Raw genomic sequence first — 11,138 nt, 5'->3', positions numbered from 1 at the left:
AGGACTTAAAGAAAAAAAATTGTATTGCAATGCACCTCTTGCTTGATTTGGGTTTTTGACTGTGTTTGGGGGGACCTGTGTACAACACTCTCCCTCGCTCAATAGAATTGTTTGCATTAGGCTATGAAAAGATACGAAGACCAACTGTTTGTAATCCTTCTTTCAAAAAACAATCTACTAATCCAATTTAAAACATATCTTGTTCTCTAAAAAGTTACCAGTGCAGTATGAATGACAAAGTTGTCAATTTTCCCCTAAATTAGCTCTTTGCTACATTCCCACACTAAAAGGGCTTTCGGAAAGGAGTGGGGAGCAGGTCACCAAAAGGTCTCATCTTATGAACAGAAAAGAAAGCTGAGAAAGAAAAGAAAAAGACATTTTTCTTTTCTTTATTGTGTTACATTTGTAAAAATTGTTTATATTTTTTCAAGTTTTTTTAATTATTTTTTTTAATTTTTTAACTCTTCAAATGAACTCATGGTCATCTTAAAAACAGCCACCTTCAAAGAAGGCGTAAAACTAGCCGGCTGGGTTAAAAAAAGCCCTGCTCATTGTATTCTATGTATATTATATTCAACGACGACAGCTATGAAAGAACATTCAATGCATCAAAGTTTTTTTGTTATTTTTCTTTTTTCTAAGCATTATAAAATCCTTTCTGGTTTATCACAGGATATCCAATGGTAATACTTAGGCAACACTGGCTTATAAAGTCCATGGTTGGTTATAAGCCATTTATAGTCTGTTTTTTCTTTTTTTCTTTATATTGTTCATGAACAGAATTTTTTTTAGATCGATGTAGGCTAGAAATTCAAGACTTGTGGGTTTTGTTGGTTTTAAAGGAAACTTGCAGAACTCTGTCTCCCAGGCGATATCCATTAAGGCTGGCGATAGCCATAGCTGCTTCATCATAATTGGTCATTGTGACAAAGCCAAATCCCTTGCACTTGTTGGTGTTAAAATCACGGATGACTTTGACATTGTTGACTGCCCCAAATGGACCAAAAAGCTGCCAAAGGACACTCTCATCTGAGTCGGGAGAGAGGTTGTAAACAAAGATACACCAGCCGGTACCCGTGTGCCCGGGGATGTTCATTCCAACCAAGCTTGTCATTCCGTCAATAGTGATTGGAGAAAACCTAAAAGGAAAGGTAGAAAGCAAATATAAGTACGGTCTTAACAAACATAATCGGTGAAAATAGAGAAAGAAAAAATGGTTTAAACATACATGAAATGGTTCTACTGATGAAAAAAAATGTATAATAATAGAAACAACAATATACATAATCCATATTTGATATTAGGTCTCCATAAGATCAATTTACTTTTATATACACTTTAAAATACTGTAAGTATTTGATAGGTTTCTTATATACATATATAGATGAAGGCAAATACAATCAATAGGTACAGGCACATGAGCTAGTATCTTTAACACATTTTTCTGGTAGTTATCACCAAAACTCACAAAAGATTTGATTGGACAGCAGTGGGTTACACTTATGCCCTGGGTTTTGTTCTTCCAAATGGATTTAATTTTAATTAATATTTTTTCACCCAGGTTCTTGAAATATTGAAATAATGAAAATACTGGACATAATTATTCTAATGTATTCATGGCTCAATAAGGTAGCAAAGGCACTTAATATTCAGGGGATAACAAGCCTGATATTTTAAGTCAGGCTTTGACAAAATGTAACTTTCCAGCTGCAATTATTTAACTATTAAATTACCAATTTTCACACAATTCACTTTTTTTTTGCTTTATAAAATGTCCTATATTTAAATCCATAACATGTTGGGTGATCAGTTGGATTTGATATTGAAAGACATGTATAATAAGAGAAAATATTACTTAATTTGTCATTTAATAGAGACAGTGGCCTTGTAATAAAAATACTTGTAAAGGCATAAAAGAAACCAACCAATATAAAAAGGTGAGAGTCATTAAACCTGCAAATGAAAGAAAGCTTTCAGGCAGTTAAGGCATCCACAGCTATACGGATCATTTATTTCCATCAGAACCAGATACTGGGCAATTTGTTATGTCGAGCTGCTGAAACGGGCCCTTTACTTTTAATAAATGCCAAATTTACTTTATAATTGATTTTGTAGAGATTTAATACATGTATTTTTACTCATTCAGGTTACATACATGTCTTATTCTGCATTTATCCCCTATGGTCATCCAAAAATACTGCGCGCATGCCTAAAACTGGGCTAAACACTTACATCAAAATCAGCTTTGGTAACATCAGTGGATAGTTAACTACTTTGCCTTTTCATCATCATTGAATGGTGGCAAAGAAACCTTTTGGCCAGTGCTTCTGGAATATTTGACAGAGATTCCTCTTCCTATATGCCCTGCCACTGCAGACCTAAATGTAATTGAAATGCCCCTCCCCACATGCCATGACTCTGCAGACCTAAATTTAATGCAGATACCCCTCCCCATATGCTCTGCATTTGCAGACCTGAAATCACAGAGCCTAAAAGTCACCCAATGCTGACGAGGTTCTAATTTGGTAGGCAGTTCTTTTGTTAATTGTGCTTGTCCACCAAGTCCAGTATTTGCTGCAAAGATTCCCCCCAGAAAGAAAGCTGATTGCTCAATTTCCTGTCTGATTGCCAGCCGATTATTAGTGGCCTTGAGCAGTCACATGCCCTGGGTAAGAACCTTTGCACTGGACTTTGAAGGGAAGTTCACGAGAGAGGGGAATGTTGCAACAGAACCTGCGGCCAGAAGTAAACAACTTTTAGAAATCCTATTAAGGTTAGTTATTTGGTTGGGGTGCAGAAGCAGAGTACTGCACTGTTGGGGTGGTCATGTTGTACCAGTGCTGAGCTCACACTTGCAGGGACCCCCCCCACACACACACTAGCACCTCCCTTGTCTACATCGTGGAAGACTCCACAGCTAGAAATAGTCAAATAATAAATGTTTCAGTGACAGGTGATGAGTCATCATGCCTGTTTTTTCTTTTTGTTCCGTACATCTTCCAACTGCTGTAATGCTGATTTAAAGGTAGATTAGATTTCTGTGGCAATAAAACTTAATTATTCCATTCATGTCTGATCATGAGTGAATTGGACAAATTAATTACATTTTATTTTATTTAGGGTCATGTTTCAGTTACAGATGATGAGTCATCTAGCCGGTTTTAGTCTTTGCTTATGTGCATCTACCAACTGCTGTAGTACTGATGTTTAATGTTGGACTATACTGTATTTCCATGGCAATAATATATGATTATATCATTCAGTAAACTCCCATAACTGTTTTTACCTTTATTAATTTTCTGGGGGAAAAAACTTCATTTTGTAAGTTACGTTTGTTATTTGGTTTATTGGGGCGTTTTCCTGCTTCCTAAGATGATGGATGCCATTTTGGACATTTACCTGAATGAAAGTGTATCTATAGCCAAAGCTTTTTTTTTGTTTTGGATAGAGTAGGGCAGGGTTAAAACCCCTGCCAGTTTATTTTGTGCTGTTTGTGTGCCATTGAAATTTTTTTTCACTTCCTGTGCCAGAGAAGCTATAGGAAGTTCAAAGAAATTTCCCAAACCGAGCAGAATGCCTGATTGTCTCCAGAACAGGCGTCCCAATCGGAAGATTTCCCTTTACCCCTTGTTCTGGGGACAACTCTTTCTCAATGATGAGGGTCACCAGTACAAAAAGAGGGGCAAAACCTCCCCAATGAGGACACAGACAGCAATAAAAAATGTGACAAAGGGTTTCACCCAGTCCAACGCTATTTATATAAAAAAAAAAGGTTTGTCTAAAGATATACCTGAATGTAATACAAAACGCATAGCCTCCTAATCCATACAGATTAAATTTGGAATAGGTAATGGGTGCCTTTTAAAAATTCAGCTCAGAAATTAATTTTTAGTCAGTGTAGCTGGTATACCTTAACTGCTGCTGTAGCCCACCTGTGGATAAAAACAAAACAGTGAAAAAAATGGAACCACACAATACACTGACGTCCTTAGAAAAGTAAAAACCAACAGAAGTCCCAACTCAAAAGAACAGAATCTCGCATGCTGGTGGGAAAAAAGGAGCAATTAAACAAACACAAATAAAGTTAGTGAATTAAAAAAAAAATAAAACAAGCAGAAAAGAAATAAATTATAGCGCCAATCTGTGCCAACATGGACATCTGGCATTCTGTAAAATTCTAATTACCTCTTAACGCCATAGGCCATATTAAGCAAATTGTCCAGCCTGAAAGAGAAGGAGTGTCTTTGGGTTAATGTCTTACAGATGGTAAGAGAGCTCAATGGAGCCTTTATTAATGACGTCCCTTTTCAATAGAAAGACAAATCTTCTAACACTTGATTAGCTGCTGGGCGGTTTAGCCTGTAGGAGTCAATCAAGCGGCATTTCATACACTGAAAAACCTCCAGAAATGTAACAGACTGCCTTTTAACTTCTCTGCTCAAATACTGTGGACAGGAACAGATGCTGTATGTGGGGCTTAAAGTGCACCTGTAGTTTCCGGAGAACAAAATATGCTGCACAGGAGGAAGGAATGAAAGATAGGCACAATGCTATTCTCCCAGTATAAAGGTTTCATCATTATTAGAAGGATGAAATTTAGCCTTCATATACCAAGTTCCTCACTCCTCCCATATCAAGTCTCACCCTTCGCACAGTTAATTGAAAGCTGGGGTAATGCAAAGGCACCAGGCACCGGCCTGCTATGCAATGTAAATGCCACTTTACAGTATTTAATGCCCACAGGTATACCTTAAACAGTGGTAGGACTGGGGGGCACAGCACCTACAAAGCCTTATCTCAAAACTATTGCCAGTCAGCAAAGAGTTGATGGCTGGTATTATGAAAGTTTTAATTTGTTTAACAACATAAGGAAAAAAATAAATACATTTGGTATCTGACTGACTGAAATGTAGAAATGCAGCTTTGCTCTGAATTTTAGGCTTTTATAAATAACTCCTCCATAAATATCAGGCAGCAAGCATTGCGTACTGGTGAGGCAGGAGGGATGTAGGCTCATAGCTGGAATTCCTTTTCAGGGATCCAGCAGCATATCAAGGTTGTGATATGTGACAAAAGATAAAGTGTAACTATGGCCAGGTTAAGGACATTCAGGCATTTCCTTATTCTTAAACAACAAATGAGGTTTAGAACAAGCCCTTTCCTGACTCTGTAGCTGCAGGCACTATGGAGCAATGCATTGTCAAATTTCAGAGCAGAAGCACTAAAGTCATTCAAGCTGTTTCTTGGCAGCTCAGTTCACACTGCTCTCCCATCCCAGAGCACCTGCTCTGTGTTACCATAAGCGAATAGAAGTCAGCTGAGTCACAGCTAGGGGGGGAGCAGGATGAGCTGAACTACTGAGAGCATGACGCGAATTACCTCAATCCTTCTGCTGTGAACTTTGAAGATTAATTGCTGTCTGCAGCTACAAAGGTCAGTGGCCATTCCCATAAGGCTCATTTACTCAATAAGAATATGTAAATATACTTGACCACATGTTTACTCAAAAGATGAACTCCAGACACAATAACTTTCATTTAAATATATTCCTCAATAACTACAAAGCATTTAAATCCACTTTGTGTGCACCAAATGCATTTGCAAAGCTATCTTAAATGTAGCAGTGACATCAACACAGGAAGGGGGCAGATACAAGACCAGCCGCTCTGCACAAGGAGAGAGAGCAGCAGTGACCGGACTTAAAACAGGAAACTCCTGCACAGAGGCAAAGGGGGTGATTTACTAACCTAAACACACGCACGCACCAGGTGTGTATGATTTTCACACAGCAAAACGTATTTATCAACCAAAAAGTCTCTAAAAGCATATTTCCACTAATGCCATATATGGAAAAATCATGCACATGATGCATATATAATGCTGCTTCACAGTTTAGACAAAAATGGTTAGCTCATGCATTTACATTCCTGCATTCATCAACGCAAGCAACATAACATAGAGCTAATTTACACCACATTACCTTGCAATTCATTGCAGGGCTTTGCACAACACACCTGCTGGGTGTGTACACACTACAAAGGTGTTTCGATTCCTCCCATAGATCATGCTGGGAGGGAACACACTACAGAGGTGTATACACATTCGTGGTGTGTTTAAAAGGTTAGTAAATCAACCCCAAAGTCTCACACTGGATTACTGCAAAGGTCTTGAAGAAATACACAAAGCACACCAAGATTCAAGTAAGAATACACATGCCTCTGGTATTTAGACCATACTTGCTTTTCCCGTAGTCCAGCTTTATGTTTTGTCATCTTAAACTGTCTTCTTTACTATTAGGTGCAAAGTGCAGGCTCTCTAAAAGAGTATTGCCTCGGGCCTAGTATTATATAAAAGGACCAGTATACACTGATCAACCATAACATTATGACCACTGAGAGGTAAAGTGAATAACATTGATTATCTCGTTACGATGGCACCTGGACATGGGTGGGATATATTAGGCAGCAAGTGAACATTTTGTGCCTGAAGTTGATGTGTTGGAAGCAGAAACAATTGGCTAGAGTAAGAATTTGAGGGACTTTGACAAAGGCCAAATTGCGATATCTAAACAACTGGACAGAGCAACTCCAAAACTGCAGCTCTTGTGGGATGTTCCCAGTCTGCCGTGATCAGGACCTACCAAAAGTGGAACAAGGAAAGAAAACCAGTGAACCTACAACAGAGTCGTGTGGGTGGTCAAGGCTCATTGATGCACATGGGGACCAAAGGAGGCTTCACCTCACAACTTACAGGACTTAAAGGATCTGCTACTGACAGCTTGGTGCCAGATACCACAGCATACCTTCACATGTCTAGTGGAGTCCATGCCTTGATGGGTGAGGGCTGTTTTGGTGGCAAAAGGGGGACCTACTCAATATTAGGCAGGTGGTCATAATGTTATGGATGATCGGTGTATAATATAAAGTTGGATGATATAAAAGAGTTTTTACAACATTCATGGATGAAGACTTAAGAACATTGTCACAACAAGTGATGTATACATGAATTAAATGAAAGAAAATAAAACTTTTGGCTTGACACTTTAAAGCCTGACTCCACCCATTGGATGGAGTGGTTTTCATTTCTGTTCTCTCTGTGATCCAATCGTGAGATTTTCCTTCACATCCTGCCCCTGTGACTTCCATACATAAAATGTGGGGTGTGGTTGTAGGAAGGTACAGACAACACAAATACATTGCCCATTGTTAATCTTCCCTCCCTTTTCTGAAATTTTTTTTTGTTTGTGTCACCTTTCAAGAGATTTCCTATTACTTTCTGTCCTGACAGGATCTGAGAGGTAATCTTTCCAATAGGGACACAAACTGCAATAAATACCTGACCAAGGTTTTGAAGCTTCCCCTCTCTATCCAAAACAAAATAAAAAAATTGGAGTTTAAGGCTTATGTGTGATCACTCAACATGTGAACCAGGAAAAACTGTGGTCCCATTATGCAAAGTGGAGATTTATTCAACCCCTTGGTGCCAGCTTCTTCCACCCCTTTGAGGGGTTCTGAACGATGAAAGGTGGAGGCAGGCTTCCTGTTCAGATGACTGCTGTGATTGGCTGTCACAGCAGTCACATGAATGGGAGACCATGATCATAAACACTGGCTCCTGATAATAAACAGTGACCGGGAGCTGTTAGAGACTGCTTGGTCAATGTGCTGGAAGTGCACTAGTGAGCCCACTCTTAGTACAGAACAGCGGGCTGCCTGCCACATATATGTGTGCAACCAGCATTAATGGTCACCACTTGGGTGAGTTATATATGTCTTATGACAGCAGAAGGGTGTTAAGGTGTCAGATACTATTTTTATATTTTTTATTTATTTTTGTTTCTTTATTTGATATTGTCTCCTATTGCAGTTAAAGTAGAATAACGTTTTTATTGGGTATATATGATTTCTGTAGCTCTTCATACAACAATATCTTGATTTTCTATTGGACTGGAATTGTTTTTTAATGAAACCTCAGAACCCATTTAAAATGTAAAGGGAGAGCAAAGACTGACACCCGTTCAGCTTGTCTTTCTCTTCATGTAAGCTGCAAAATGTTAATTCCATGTAATGCTTGGAATGCTCCCTGATCGACAGCAAATAATGCTTCATCCGCCTGGGACCTCACCTGTCAGAATTGAGATGGTTTAGGCAGTAGAAGTCTGCTCTGGTTTTCGGAACAGAATCAGCCTAGAAGATGTTACATTTTTGGAAGGTCTGAAGAGGGATTTGTTAGTGGGGGTAGGAGGCGGGATGTCACCAAAAATAGTTATGCATTTAGAAGAAGGCGAGCAATAATTAATCTTTTTTTTCCTAGCCAGTGCATGCTCAGATATTAAAAAATGATAGCTCGTAAAGGATTTCAGCTTCCAAGCGCTGCCTAGCAGCCCTGTGAAGCACCATGGGAGCATATTGGAAGGAAGCTGATCAATACCTTCTGAAACTTGGCAAAAGATTAGTTCTCAGCCTTGAATAAAATAGGCCTTTGAGCAGTTTTGAGTGAATAATCAATCTATCTTACACAGAGACGAGGAGACATCCTCGCTTACACCATATTACCCCCTTTACACTGAAAAAATGAGCTACTGGCCTATCTGGCATCGTCAGCATTAACTCTTGCACTGCTGCTAGATCAGTCTATTAACTCCAGAGAAGAAATTGGCTTTTCCATCACCCGAATCGCATAAGTATTACTTTTCTATTGTATATGCTGTGCAAACCCAGACATCGCCGCCTCCATTTACATATTTTCTAGCCAGCTGTACAGTAAGCAATCTCTTACCATAAAGATAAGCCAGCTAGCCAACAAATCAATGTCTGAAGATACAGATATCAGCATAAACAAAGCCTTGTTCTGCTGCTGCATGTCTTGCCAGCCCCCGCTGCGCACAAGCAGAGATTTTCTTATTGTACATGGCAAATTTAAAGGCAAACAAGGACAGGACAAATTTTCTGCCCAATACAATAAAGATGCGATGGCCTTGGATAAGATTGTTTGGGTGTGCGTGTGTGGCAAAAATTCAAAATTTATACTGAGAGTTATAAACATAAGGAGCTAACCTGACAAATTGATGCAAATCTGTTCATGGCATAAGAGATTGCTAAAGCTTGACTAAAATATATATTTTAGTACAGTGACAACGTTCTGCAGGTTTGAGGTTAAAAAAATGACCCGGCCAAAAAATGTTGTAGTTTCAAAATGAAAAGAACAGCAGTATCATACCTTGTTGCTCAAACAATCTAATCTCTAGGCAAGATTAAAGGTAGGTATGATCTGAAGCCTATATGTAAAACCGTTTGCCAAAAGATTTTGAAAATCAGACAAATTCGTCTTTGTGATTTTATGTCAGGGCAAGAACATAACTTTTTTGGCAGGCAAATTATGAGGTCACTGCGGTGTGCCCACAGTGAAATGCAATTTTAGAACCATGTTCCTTTCCACTGGTTGAATTCTGAGTCACTAATACCAGGAGTGATGAAAAGTCACAATATACCTGAAGAATGTATGGATGTCCCCAACCTCCTTATGTTGTCATAGTGTGTATGGCAGCTCCAGACCTATTTCTACTAATTAGATTAGAAGAAATACCTTCCACCCACACATCAGTAACACCAGTACCTCTATATATTTTTAATATCATTCCAAAGAAAATCACCCAAAAATACCTGCAATTTTGACAATAATGCCTAAAAAGACATGGCTATGTAGATTGTCTATCACCCATGAGACTGCATACAACAGTCTCAGCAAACACAGTTGACCAGCACTGACTAGAGGTGCCATTCAGTGCAGTTTTCAGTGAATGGTAAAAGTAGTCAGTCTTGGGTTATTTTTTGTCTCATATAGGTCACACGTACTGTACATACCCGTGCATTGATAGCCTAGGGATTCAATTGTCTGTCTGTTTTGAATTTCGTATTTGTTAGCCAAATTATTTATGTAGTTAAAGCATATTTCTGAGAAGAAGGCTTGCAATGTACATATATGACTTGATGCTACACTTTGACACGATCCCTTAAAATACTTTTATAATTACCTGAACCTCTGTGCCTGGTGGTGAAGAGGACCGGGATAGCGTCTGTTGGGGGACTGATAGAGCTGGGAGAGCAATGCTTGGCTAGTTTTCTGACTAGGATTGTTGGCAAATTTCACAGTTATTGGTTCACTTGCTCCACTTGGCTTTTGTCCGTTCAGGCCCTTTATGGCTTCCTCTGCCTCTATTCTTTTGTCAAAGCGGATGAATCCGACTCCCCGAGACACACCTGTAATGAAGACATTATGAATTTGTTGGTAAAAAGCTAAATATATGTTTTCTATGTTTAAATATATTACTGTGAAATATACGTCGACTGCTATAAGGTAGGCTGGATGGACTGGGAGTGAAATCTGGATTGCTTATGTTCAGCTGCGAACATCTGCAGAGATCTCATGTTTGTATAATTAATTGCTATCCTTAGCTAACTGAAGATCATTCTGCCTTAAAAAATAGTTTGCATCCTCTAGTATGTGTCCAGTATATTACTGGGGCTATAAGGTAAGCTCCCTCAGAAGAACTAGGAACCTAAAAGGCCTGGTACCAATATGTGGTGGGGGCAGTATATTAAAGGAGCTTACGTTAGGGCAAACAAAAACTACTAGTAAACTCTTCAGTAAACACCTTGATGGCTAATGGAGCATAAATTTAATATTTATTTCTAAAGGGCAGATTTTGAAGAACAAGTAATGAAAAAGTGACGTAAAGACCAGTTAATACAATTGTACGCATTAAAACAAAAACTTTGTATGTTCCTTTAAAAGATTGACCATCTTTTGTGGAACTCTTTGAGGTTTGGAAATTAAAACAAAACAGCTTGATTTAAAAAAATGTGGGTATTTTTATGTTAATGTTGACTTATTAAGATGTGAGGAAACAGTCCAATAAAAAGCTCAGCCCAGAAAGATATAGAACAAAGCTACATTTTAAACCTGTTTGATTTAACTACCTACCTGCCATCCCCAGCTACACATATTTAACTTTCCCCATCCATTCAGGCATTGGTAGCAAAGAACATACCTGGTACTTACAAATATAGAGAAGCATGACTTACTCCATGTGGCAGCGCTGGGTTAATCACCAAACACCAGCACTTTCACATGGAGAG

The 11,138-nt window shown here is 38.7% G+C and overlaps 1 protein-coding gene across 7 annotated transcripts in view; it reads right to left on the bottom strand.

Moving 5' to 3' along the window:
* Nucleotides 1-440: 440 nt before the first annotated feature.
* ELAVL4 (ELAV like RNA binding protein 4) overlaps nucleotides 441-11,138 on the bottom strand; it is a 110,408-nt gene continuing 99,710 nt past the window's right edge. For 5 of the 7 annotated variants that reach the window (XM_018552492.1, XM_018552490.1, XM_018552493.1 and 2 more), the window contains 3 exons: nucleotides 10,034-10,259; nucleotides 4,186-4,224; nucleotides 441-1,139 (listed from right to left, as the gene is read on the bottom strand). In XM_018552492.1, coding sequence (XP_018407994.1) covers nucleotides 812-1,139; nucleotides 4,186-4,224; nucleotides 10,034-10,259 — 593 coding nt within the window. In that variant the 3' untranslated portion in view covers nucleotides 441-811. The remainder of the gene's footprint in view (nucleotides 1,140-4,185; nucleotides 4,225-10,033; nucleotides 10,260-11,138) is intronic. The other 2 variants (XM_018552491.1, XM_018552496.1) reach the window with 1 other exon arrangement.

This window comes from Nanorana parkeri, unplaced genomic scaffold (genome assembly GCF_000935625.1).
Source record: "Nanorana parkeri isolate BGI_ZX_2015 unplaced genomic scaffold, ASM93562v1 scaffold89, whole genome shotgun sequence".
Classification (NCBI taxonomy): domain Eukaryota; kingdom Metazoa; phylum Chordata; class Amphibia; order Anura; family Dicroglossidae; genus Nanorana; species Nanorana parkeri.
This window is presented reverse-complemented; position numbering and strand designations above follow the sequence as displayed.